The sequence below is a fragment of the Nothobranchius furzeri genome, chromosome 4, assembly GCF_043380555.1.
Source record: "Nothobranchius furzeri strain GRZ-AD chromosome 4, NfurGRZ-RIMD1, whole genome shotgun sequence".
NCBI lineage: Eukaryota > Metazoa > Chordata > Actinopteri > Cyprinodontiformes > Nothobranchiidae > Nothobranchius > Nothobranchius furzeri.
In genome coordinates, this window is record NC_091744.1 from 1,817,855 (window position 1) to 1,830,335 (window position 12,481).

A 12,481-nucleotide genomic window follows, 5' to 3' on the forward strand; every position below is an offset into this window, starting at 1 on the left:
GCTGGTTTTGAAAACGTTGCACCAAATGCCAGATTGACAGGTATTTTATTCCCATTTTGTTCTGTTTTTAGTGTTCTTGTAAACTAGTATCTGGACATAACTGAAATAAAGAGATAGTTATAATGTAATTTAAATGAACATTTTGTTTGATCTGAAGGATTACAGTGAAAATGCCTCACATTTTCCTATCAGCTTAATCACAAATAAAGAAAAAAAACTGATTTTGATCTGATGAATCAGCATACAAAACAGCATACAAACTGGGACTTTTTAAAAAGTGGATTTCTTTATATTTTCAAAAAATTTTTTCATTATTTACAGCACAAATTATAAACAGCAAATTTACATTCTAAGTTAAAATGTGCAACAGGAAGCATCATTTATTTTGGCAGCAGTACAATTCCTGTGTCACACCTGCTGGCCAGCTTCTCTCAAAAATTTCAAACATGTACAAACAGCTTTACATTACAATATTTTCTGTGCTAATAACTGAAAAATTGAATTAAACGTTTTTTTTAAATACATGTAACCATATATGGTGAACTGGTGTTACAAAATGAAGCACAGATCTTTTTCACACAACCAGTGGCGGAGAGTCTGACAGGAGACATCGTTCCAGTTGGCCAAAGCTGGACTTTGGTGATACATTTCCACACAGTCCTCAGTGTTGTTTCCACCACCTAAATCAGGCTGCCCATCCTGCCAAAACCTAAAAGAAAGGCAAACAGTAAGAAATCAGCCGACCAACAATTGTTTTCTTAACATTTGCGCTGAATTATATACTCTACATGCAAAGTTATAATCCCAAATATGAGATTAATGCTATATCTGTTTATTTATTTGTAAAGTGCAATTTATCCAAGGGGTTTATAATTGAATTACTTGCAATTTTTTAGAACTGCACAAGTGAGTTTGCATAAACACGTCCTATTGTGACAAAAATTTATTTAAAACATCTTACACGTCTTTCAGTTCAGAACCGTCAACCCATTTTAAGGTCCGATCTGTGTTGCGTAAACCAATCCAAAACAAGAGATACTGATTCCCATTCATACGGTATAAGGCATTCTGAAAAGAATAAATATGGGAATATATATTATCCATCCACATATATATATATATATATATATATATATATATATATATATATATATATATATATATATATATATATATATATATATATATATATATATATATATATAATCAACAAATACTCCAGCAATATAGAAATGGAACACTAGCACATTTACATGGTCAGCTTCGTTTGAGCTGGGTAGGGGGATTGTGTTTTAATTTGTGCTATTAATCGTGCATTTTTCGTGCAGAGCTGACCTTTTTTTTATTTCAGCCCTGCTCTCTGGCAGTCAGGCTAGTGTTGAGCTAACCTACTCCCACTGTACATTGATTGGTCGCTTGAAGTTCATGCCTACCTACTAGTGAGAGCCTCTGGCTGGTGGGTAGAATCAGCCAGCAGCAGCTGCATGATTCATTAGCAATCTGGATGCAGCATTCAGACATTTATTCTGTTTGCCTAACAGCTAGACAGGACATGGGAAAAATAAATAAATAAATAGCAATCTGGATGTAATGGGGTAAACATCTTATCTAACAACAGCTCAGAGCAGAGCAGCCCCGGACTGGGGCTATCACCAGCTCCACTTCACTCCACTCCACCTACCCTAGCCTGGCCGCATTCGTTCCACACCATAGAAATACAGACATGATTGAGTCCATGGGTTGTCTCCAAAATTGGCACAAAAATAAGTATCAGTGATGTCATGAGCTCATCTCTGAGCACATGGGAGGGGCAAGAGAGCATGGGTAAATCCGTGGTGTCTCCATTATTAAACAAAAGCCGCTTTAGCAATCTTGTGTTGAAGTCTCTCTGACTCTGATTTGCTGAGTCTGGCAGCACTGTGTGTGTGTGTGTGTGTGTGTGTGTGTGTGTGTGTGTGTGCATGCGTGCGTGCGTGCGTGTGTGTGTGTGTGTGTGCATGCGTGCGTGCGTGCGTGTGTGTGTGTGTGTGTGCGCTCCTCGCAGCAGTAAGAGACAGAGAAAAATAGCTTCAGTCAGAGGCTCATTAACTCCACAGCATCCAGAATGATAATGACTCACGCATGCAGGAAGCTCCCGTGAGCTGATTCTACCTGCCAATCGGAGGGTCCCCCTAATGGTTGGCGTGATTTTAAGCCGGCCAATCAGTCAGCAGTGGGTGTGTGGGACCAGCTTGGTTGCACGTGAGAAAATCCAAGGTTACCCAAATGAGAACACTACCAACCCGGTCCAGGCAAAGTAGAACCAATAGTGTGTACGTGCCAAAACTGCCCCCACCCGGCCCAGGCTAGGCTCACCTATATGTAAATAGGCCTTCAGAAAAAAAAATAACCTGTTCCTTTTCATCATTGATAACCACCAAGTCAGCGCCTTTACTCTGACACTGTTGTCGACTTTCTTCCCATTTTTTCTCTTCTGTGGAGAGGAAATAACACCTGGAGTTGATCTCTGTCCATCCTAGGGGACACCGTTGAGAAGGAACACAGCCGTTCATCTCTGAAGAATGATATAAATATTGACTTAATAAACACAGACACATTTACAGTTGAAGCTTTAAGCAAAGTCCCAAATAGATGACGTGTTTAACTATAACAAGGACTGTTTTTCATTCAACAAAAATGAATAATACAAAGAAATTGCTTTTAAAGGGAGACAAATTGTGGAAAAAGAGTGAAAACTCAAGTTACATGAATGTTCTGAATAATATTAAAAGATTTAATGTTTAATGTAGACAAAAGATTATTTTCTTGAATAAAAAATTGAAAAAAAAAAAGATTAAAATCTTCAGCTTGTTGCAATTTAACTTTCGCGTTCATATAATTGCCCCACGCAGAAACAATAAAATCACTCCAGTAAGAAGGTGAAAAATAAATAATCAGGGTGTCAGGAAATTTAGGTACACAGATAAGTCACCACAATCTTGGTCACTGGGCTGCCACCTTATCGTGGTGGAGGGGTTTGAGTGTCCCAATGATCATAGGAGCTAAGTTGTCTGAGGCTTTATGCCTCTGGTAAGGTCATGGCAAACCGGTCTTAGGTGAGGGATCAGACAAAGAGCAGCCCAAAGACCCCTTGGGAAGAAAAACATAAATGGAAACCGTCTTCCCTCGCCTGGACGAGGGTCACCGGGGTCCCCCTCTGGAGCCAGGCCTGGAGGTGGTGCACGTTGGCAAGCGCCTGGTGGCCGGGCTTTCACCCATAAAATGTAGTGAAAATGATTTGACTACATTTTTATTAAAATGACCAATAAGATGTGATATTCCATATAAATATGAAATATTGATCTGATTGATCGTTGAATGTTTAATCAGAATATTCTAGTTACTTTTACTTGTTCAGGGACCATAAACACAGTTCGTATTAATTCAGACAAAGTCAAGTATAGTTTATAAAATGAATTTAATTATTTTTCCTAAACTAATGATTATACATGATGAGGTATGAATAATGATATGTAATGTAATGGTATGAAGTGTTTTAATGTGATGGGTGGATTGTTGTAATGAAAGCTAGATGTTTTAGCCAGTGGCGGTTTTGCCATTAGGCATCGGTCGGCGGCCGCCTGGGGCCCCCTTGTGTTGGGGGGCCCCCAGCCCTGAACGCCAGCACCCCTCTGTTAATGCCACAATATTCTTATTACCAACCTGTCGCCGCCGACGGGATTGGACATCCGCACCTCTCATTACCATAATTCCTGAATTGTTCAAGATATCTGTAAAATTCCAAAAGAGCTGAAAAGGTTAAAAATGGGGCTTTTCGTGCATATACAATACATTACAGTAGCCACCGGGATTCCCTGTCTTGAGCGCAACAAATCACAACACAGATTCAGAGATGTGCTGTTTGTCATCCAAAATGCTCCGTTTTATAACTTTTGAAAGGCTGATCAGATTCAAAAAATGCCAACGGTTCCTAAAAGTATATAAAAGCAGCTTTCCAACGATCTATGGCATGAAGCAATCAAAGTTATGGAAATCCTGCTGTACAGCCTGATTGAAACGGAGCACAGCGGAGCGCAGCGCCGTGGTAAAAGCGGATAACGGAACAGGGAAGCTAATTAGCATGAAAAGCCAGCATGAAATTATGGAAATGCCTCAAAGAAAATCAACACGATCTATTAGGTGTCCCAGAAGGCTTACAGTATACAGGTGCTGGCCAGTAAATTAGAATATCATCAAAAGGTTGAAAATATTTCAGTAATTCCATTCAAAACGTGAAACTTGTACATTATATTCATGCAATGCACACAGACCAATGTATTTCCAATGTTCATTACATTTAAATTTGATATTCATAAGTGACAACTAATGAAAACTCCAAATTTGGTATCTCAAAAAATTAGAATATTCTGAAAAGGCTGAATATAGAAGACACCTGCTGCCACTCTAATCAGCTGATTTACTCAAAACACCTGCAAAGGCCTTTAAAAGGTCCCTCAGTCTTGTTTTGAAGGCACCACAATCATGGGGAAGACTTCTGACTTAACAGCTGTCCAAAAGACAATCATTGACACCTTGCACAAGGAGGGCAAGACACAAAAGGTGATTGCTAAAGAAGCTGGCTGTTCGCAGAGCTCTGTGTCCAAGCACATTAACAGACAGGCGAAGGGACGGAAAAAATGTGGTAGAAAAAAGTGTACAAGCTCTAGGGATAACCGCACCCTGCAGAGAATTGTGACGACAAACCCATTCAAAAATGTGGGGGAGATCCACAAAGAGTGGACTGCAGCTGGAGTCAGCGCTTCAAGAACCACCACGAGGAGACTCATGAAAGACATGGGATTCAGGTGTCGCATTCCGTGTGTCAAGCCACTCTTGAACATGAAACAGCGCAAGAAGCGTCTCGCCTGGGCCAAGGACAAAAAGGACTGGACTGATGCTGAGTGGTCCAAAGTTATGTTTTCTGATGAAAGCAAGTTCTGCATTTCCTTTGGAAATCAAGGACCCAGAGTCTGGAGGAAGAGCGGAGAAGCACAGAATCCACGTTGCATGAGGTCCAGTGTAAAGTTTCCACCGTCAGTGATGGTGTGGGGTGCCATGTCATCTGCCGGTGTTGGCCCACTCTGTTTCCTGAGGTCCAGGGTCAATGCAGCCGTCTACCAGGAAGTTTTAGAGCACTTCATGCTTCCTGCTGCTGACCAACTTTATGGGGATGCAGACTTCACCTTTCAACAGGACTTGGCACCTGCACACAGTGCCAAAACCACCAGCACCTGGTTCAAGGACCATGGTATCCCTGTCCTTGATTGGCCAGCAAACTCGCCTGACCGTAACCCCATAGAAAATCTATGGGGTATTGTGAAGCGGAGGATGCAATACGCTAGACCCAACAATGCAGAGGAGCTGAAGACGACTATCAGAGCAACCTGGGCTCTCATAACACCTGAGCAGTGCCACAGACTGATCGAGTCCATGCCACGCCGCATTACTGCAGTTATTGAGGCAAAAGGAGCCCCGACTAAGTATTGAGTGCTATACATGCACATTCTTTTCATGTTCATTCTTTTCAGTTGGCCAACATTAGAGAAACAAACATTTTTTCATTGGCCTTTAGAATATTCTAATTTTCTGAGATACCAGATTTGATGTTTTCATTGGTTGTCACCTATAAATATCAAAATTAAACGTAATAAACATCGGAAATACATTGGTCTGTGTGCATTGCATGAATATAATGTACAAGTTTCACGTTTTGAATGGAATTACTGAAATATTTTCAACCTTTTGATGATATTCTAATTTACTGGCCAGCACCTGTATCTGAAGACAGTGACCACGAAGAAGGACAGATCTCCAGGGAACCAGGGTTTGAATGTTTGTTCAATCTTTATTTTTTTATTTGAACAACCTTCAACCCTCAAGCTAATTGTAAGATTCAGCTTCATTCCAGCATTATTTATCTTTTTACAATAAATAATTATTTTTGCTAAAACAACATTTTTTGGTATAGCAGTGCACGGTGCGCAAGAGAAGCGCCCCATGGCAGTGCGAGGTGTGCAGAGTGGGACTCTGCCTGCAGCTGGAGAGAAACTCCTTCAAGGCCTACCACATCAAATAAAAACGTCTGAAAGTTTACAAAAATAAATGGTCTTAAAAAGCGCTAAAAAAGATACCAAGGTTCAAACTTTCTTAAGATTAGATGCAATACAATTCAAAGTTTAAATTGTGCATTCCAAATTGTTTGCCCAGTAATTTTGAAGTTCCTGTTCAATAATAAATGTAAAAAATTCAAATCCGTTTTTTGCTCTTTTTTTCACTTTAAAGCTGATTTTTTAAAGGCTTTAATAGAAAGAAAGCTTATTAAGATTATCACTTGTAAGTCGCTTTCGACAAAAGCGTCTGCTAAATATATAAACATAAACATGAATAAATTCTAAATACAAACCATACAATGAAAGCTGAGGTTGTTCCGAAAAAAGGAGAAGAGTTACACACACTTTGCACTTTTTATTACAATTTTACAGCCATAAGATTAAAAAAATACCAGGCAGCCCTGTTATAATTATGGTCATAAGAGGGTTACTAAGACGGCGATGCACAAACAGGAAGTGATTGGCAGTCATTCCACTCCAATCCAGTTGGTGGCAGTAATGCACCAAATTGTTGTTTGCCAAGTGCCATAAGACCACAAATAAGAAGAAGAAGAGAGGCAGGAGGGTTCATAAAAACACAAAGTGATAGTCAAAACATCAAGCATGAAATGGAGTTATCCTAGTGGCTCCAATGAGAGAAAGAAGCAGCTTGTTTTAAAAAGCTTTAATTTTCACTTCTGAAAGTGACGTCGTTTTTCGATGTAAACATCAAAGGAAGCAGAAAAGGAAAGACAATGGAAAATGTTTAAAGGGAGGAAAACATAGACCAAAATGGAAAATAGAAAAAAAAAAATAAAAAACAAAGGCAAAAGCACAGGAGCACTGACAGGAAAAAGAAAGCAGATCAAATATTGAAAGTGCTCAAAGGGAGGGAAATACAGGGGGAAAAAAGAGGAGGACTAATAAAAAGGGGTAATAACTCATTTTAGAAGAAGGGAGGGTTTTGCAAATCCAGTTAAAGGTAAGATTGTCGAAAATTTAGTGTAAGGGGCCCCATGTCTGTGTTCGCCTTGGGCCCCCAAATTGCTAAATTCGCCACTGGTTTTAAAAACGTTCTTTGTATCTGAGTTTGTGAAGTCTGGGTTGTAAAAGTGAATTTGCTGTTTATTTAGAAATTTGTTTATAAATCCATCCGACACAATCTGTGCCAAGTCTACACACCCTTGTGTGGAGATTCTCGTGCGATCCACGGGGTCAAGAGGTCATGACGGACACTGCCGGTGGAGTGAACCTCTCGGTATCAGGAACCCGTGGATTAGCTCCGATAGGACCCGTCTATTTTGAGATCTCTCCAGATGACAGCAGGAAGCTGGAATGCTTGTTTGCATCAAAGTCTGTTTGTTTGGCTCTTAGAAGTGCCGTTTGTCTGATATTACTCGCAGCGTTGCAGAGAGGCTTTGACTGGAGGTCAAAGGAGAAGATGGTTTCAAAAATGCTTCTTCCTCAACTTGGCTGAAACGGGAGTCTGGAAGTCGAGGGAGGGGACTTTGGCGGTCTGATTCTTGGCTACAGAAGCTGGCCCTTGGCATGTGGAACATCACCTCGCTGGTGGGGAAGAAGCTTGAGTTGGTGTGTGAGATTGAGAGATTCCGATTAGATATAGTCAGACTCACCTCAACGCATGCCTCTGGCTCTGGAAACAGTTTCCTTGAGAGGGGTTTGAAACTCTACCACTCTGGAGATGCTCCCTCAGCGAGACGCCAAGCAGTGGTGGGCAAACTAGTTGCTAGGTGCCTGAATGTTGGGCTTTACCCTGGTGAACGAGAGGGTGGCCTCCCTCCGCCTACATGTAGGCAGATGGGTTCTGGCTGCGGTCTGTGCTTATGCACCAAACTACAGCTCAGATTACTCACCCTTTTTCGAGACCTTGGAGGGGCTGCTGGAGAGTGCTCCTTCCAGTATCTCCCTCATTCTGCTGGGGGAATTTAATGCTCACGTGAGCAAAGACAGTGAGACCTGGAGAGGTGTAGTTTGGAGGAACGGGGCTCCCAACGCGTTAGAAACAAACGCTTGGTCACCATTAATCAGTTTTAGATTCTTCAGGTGTGAGAATGTGTTGATTTGTTAGCAGAGTTGTGTTTCTGTGGAGCATACAAGTTACCTTGTACTGCTTACTGATCACCTCATGCTATTTTGTCACAAGTAAAAATTGTGCATAGAGATGATCAGGTTGTTTATTGTGGTCTGTGGAATGTTGGCCTCTTCTATAGGAGGATCTTTGTTGACATCTTTTTTCAACATTTTTCACATGCATGAGTGGCTGTGTGGCAAAAACATACTGTTATCGACACACAGCGTACACTTTTATTAGAGTTTATGGACCAAATCCCTGATGTATAAACACTTCAATGTCTAAAGACAAGAAGAGGTTTAGAGAGAAGCTTAAAATCTGTATTGAAGGCAAAATTAAAGTTATTAAAAGCCCGTATGAGCTCTTGATGGAAACATTGGTCCGATTCGCCAGTGTTTTATTTTATTTTATTTTATTTTTTTATTTTGTTTTATTTATTTATTTCAAAAATCTGCTGGGGAGACATTTATTCCTATTCAATATTAAGCCCACAAGCCTTCACTCATGGCATCCTCTTGATGAGTTTCAAGACGGTTGGAAAACCAAGGGAGGCTCCAACCTGCAATATGCTCTTTAAGGAATTGCCTGATTACCCCAATTATTCCAAAAATAACTTTATCAGATATTCCTGCCATGTGTGAACAGTGACAGTGATTCAGAAGTTAGGAGTTTGCTTTGTAAACGTGGGTTCAATAGGCTCCATCCTTGGAAACTTCACCAGTTTGACCTGCTGATGGGGGTTAGAGGTGCTGATGGCACCAATTGCCGTCATTAAATGACAAATGGCACCACAGCAGCTTAGACTACAATGTAGCTTATCACCATCAGTGTGTGTGTGTGTAAGTGTGTTGTGAGTCCCTGACTTAGAAAAACACTTTTAAAATGCTAGAATGCTATTACTACCAGCATTCTGAGACAGTTGTTGACAACAGAATGTTGAATTACCTTGGTTTAAACAAACAAGTGTGCTCACTTTATAATGAGATGTGTAGCCAATCAAAAAATGAATTTATGGAAGCCCGCTGCTCGCTGCTCAACCATGTTTGCTCTGAAGTCACGTTTGAGTACGAGAGCTTTGGCAAGATTTTTCATCTGACAGGTTAATGTTTGTGTTTAAAATCAGTTTGCCATGTGCAGGGGTGGACCGTTAAAGCGCCCGAGCGCCAATGGCGCTAAATTTTCTCGTTGGGCGGTAAATACTTGTCGACTTACCGCCCGGGTGGCGCCCAAGCCTTCTTTGTCATTTACACACCGGCTTTCACCTACATCATGGCCCCGACCTGTAGGAAGCCGCCGTTTTCATTTTGCGCGCGTGAACCTGCGCGCCTCTAGCCATGTACTGCACTTGTACGATTCGTGCACATACTGCATGATTCTAGTTATAGTCACGTGAACTATAAGTTCACTATTAAAGACGAAGTGGAACCACGCTAGAAACACACGAGCACGCAGGGAGATGCCGCCGCCACAGGGATGGGATTTCTTGATGAAATCTCCGGCAAAACGCTTTAAAACTGGTGAGGAGAAGCGAGACAGTTCGAAACGGTATGAAGCAGAGAAGGGTGTGTGTAGGTGGAATGATTCTTGGTGGTTTAAAGAAGACGGGAGGCGCAGATAATGACCGTGTTTGAGTTGAGCAGCGCCTCGCCTGGAAAACAGACGAGAGCAGACGGAAGCAGCAGGGGAAGTGGCTGAAAGGCGGGGTTTACGCCGGGGACACACCGGCCGCGGAAGCGCCGGGAAGCGAATCGCTCACGAAATTCGGCCGCTGCTCAGTTCGGATCAGGCGCGCCCCAGTCGAGGCACGCCTCGGCTCAGCTGTAGTTTTTCTTTTAACTATTTGGTGTCCTCCATTTCCGCTCTGCCTTTTCTCAGCTCTTTTCTTCTACGCGCGTGTGTGTGTGTGTGTGTGTGTGTGTGTGTGTGTGTGTGTGAGAGAGAGAGAGAGAGAGTGAGAGTGTGTGTGTGTGTGTGTGAGAGAGAGAGAGAGTGAGAGTGTGTGTGTGTGTGTGTGTGTGAGAGAGAGAGAGAGAGAGAGAGAGAGAGAGAGAGAGAGAGAGAGAGAGAGAGAGAATCTATGTTGTGAGCCAATTGTTTCTGCCAGTTGAATCTCATCATTATCATTTAAAACGGTTCAGTTGTTATTTTGACTCATTTTGGCAGCTGACCAGCGGGGCCGGTAGATTCTTGGCAGGGCCGGTAAATATTCACAGTTACCGGCCCGGCTGGCCGGTTGGTTTTGAAGTTAATGTCCACCCCTGCATGTGGAAGCACCAAACTGTTATATTTGTGACTTTTTAATGTCATGTGAAGTGTCCGACATTTCTGAAATCCTGCCACTCAGGCCTTACACCCGACGTCCTTCCGAGTGCACCAGAACACTTGTAATACTCAGCACAATGTAAGATTATCTGATAAGATTATCTTTAAAGCCATTGCGGTAATAGTACAAAATGTTAAGATTGGCAGAGATGGTCAAAAATCGGCATGATTTTCCTGTTTTCTGTTCATTGACTACAAATGGAAACTATCTCTGGCTATAATCTGGTGTAAAATATCTTTAATGCTTTTGCAAATTGTCCTTGTTAAATAAACAAATAAACAAACAAAACTGTGTGAACCAGGCTACACACAAGTGCCCTTGGGGCAACCACATAATGAGGAACCAGATTTGGAGAAATGGAAAGAAACCTTGGTGATGTCACTGAACAAAAAGTGTTCCTATTTCCCAGTTAGCTGGCTCATTTACAGGACCAAAATGTATTTTTATTTAGTTCTTTTTTTTTTTTTTTACAATGTCTAACTTTGTCTTTAAATAAAAGTTATCAACTTAGTTACTGATTAACATAATTGTCTTCTTACCATTCAGCATAGATATCAGTCTTTTTCTTTCTTCCTCCACCTTCTTTATCACTTCAACGTGTTGACGGTTTGTTTTTTCTAAGGTTTTGACGTCCCGGCTCAAGGCGATGGATCGTTCCCGTAATCTATTGCACTGGGCTGGCGTGACTTGTTCACAATTTATGTCCTCAATGGGCTGCGTTGTGTTGCATTCTGAGATGATCGATTCTTTGTCACAATGACCTGGCACACAAAAATAATTATTAATGACATTTTTACGTTTTTTGAAAGGAACTTTAAAAAAAAGGTATACTTACTTGTGAGGCGTAGAGATACATTGAGGATGGCTTGAGTGATACACAATCCACCAAAGAGAAGCATCATTAGATAATATGCTCTTCTCCCTGTAAATTAAATGTTCACATTTTTTTCTTATACCAAAATGAAGTTTTAATGACATGTTTTTACTGTTATGCTGCAGAATGTGTGATGCTAGTTGAATGGATAGTGTGAAAATTTTAAATCATTTGTGATGATTCCACCTTGTTCTGCCATGCCTGTCTTTTTTTATTTTTTATTTTTTTATTGCAGTAACATGGTTGACCTTACACGGTTTCCGTGGTTCTTCTGACGCACGAGCACAAAACCTCAGATGATTAAGCAATGAGCTCATGTTGCTGAACTGGTGGGGGACGAAGGGAGGGGCTCATATGGACATAACACCAGCACTGAGACAGCTCTGGCCTCTCTCCTTGTCACCGCAGCAAGAGCTGCGTCGTTTCCCGCCTTCCCAACAGCAGTATTTGCTGCAATGCCCTTTTAATTCTCCCACATTTGAATAAAAACCCTTCTATAATTACTGCTGTCAGGTATTTTCATTACATACCTAATTACTTTAACAGCAGATGTATTATCACACTCTAGAACACAAAATCAAGGGTTCCCTGTCTCAAATCTTTTAGCCATGATTTTACAAATCTAAAAATTTTGTAAAAAAATATTTTTCCGTTACCTGTTCTCTTGTTTATTTCCTGTTTTGGCTCTTCATTTACGTAGTCTTGCATCTTTATTCCCGGTATCACGCTGTATGTTTACTGAGCTCTTAGCGTTGCGTTGTGTTCTTGCAGAGTGAGGAAATGATGTCTTTACAACATTTATAGACTGCTTAGGAAAACAGGAAGAAATGATGCAGTGGAAAAAAACAGACAACCCACAAAGATTTGTCATGTCAATCAGCATTTAAATTTGACCAGTAACACCGAAGCTAACGGATTTCTGCCTTCAATCTCTGTTATTCTGTTTTGCTGTTTTCATCACTTCTCTTGAATGTATTTCTCATTTTAGTATGTTTTTTTCTGTTTTCTACATTTTATACTGATATCAAAATAATCACCTTAAATTTAGGTTGTTTTCATTCATA

General features: G+C 41.0%; 1 protein-coding gene across 1 annotated transcript; it reads right to left on the reverse strand.

Annotated features, from left to right (window-relative positions):
- Window positions 1–264: 264 nt before the first annotated feature.
- LOC107391672 (C-type lectin domain family 4 member E) lies at window positions 265–12,206 on the reverse strand. The gene is made up of 6 exons (XM_015969086.3): window positions 12,074–12,206; window positions 11,379–11,465; window positions 11,083–11,304; window positions 2,391–2,554; window positions 962–1,068; window positions 265–709 (listed from the first exon to the last, which is right to left on the reverse strand). The coding sequence occupies exons 1-6, from the start codon at window positions 12,123–12,125 to the stop codon at window positions 550–552; spliced, it is 792 nt and encodes a 263-aa protein (XP_015824572.1). The 5' UTR covers window positions 12,126–12,206; the 3' UTR covers window positions 265–549.
- Window positions 12,207–12,481: the final 275 nt, after the last annotated feature.

Excerpts from the sequence above, each read along its gene's own strand:
- LOC107391672 (XM_015969086.3), bottom strand. The coding sequence starts at position 12,125 with ATGCAAGACTACGTAAATGAAGAGCCAAAACAGGAAATAAACAAGAGA. Across the intron at positions 11,305-11,378 it reads TGTATCTCTACGCCTCACAA|GTCATTGTGACAAAGAATCG; the intron begins GTAAGTATACCT and ends TTTGTGTGCCAG. Across the intron at positions 1,069-2,390 it reads TCAATGATGAAAAGGAACAG|AATGCCTTATACCGTATGAA; the intron begins GTTATTTTTTTT and ends TATTCTTTTCAG.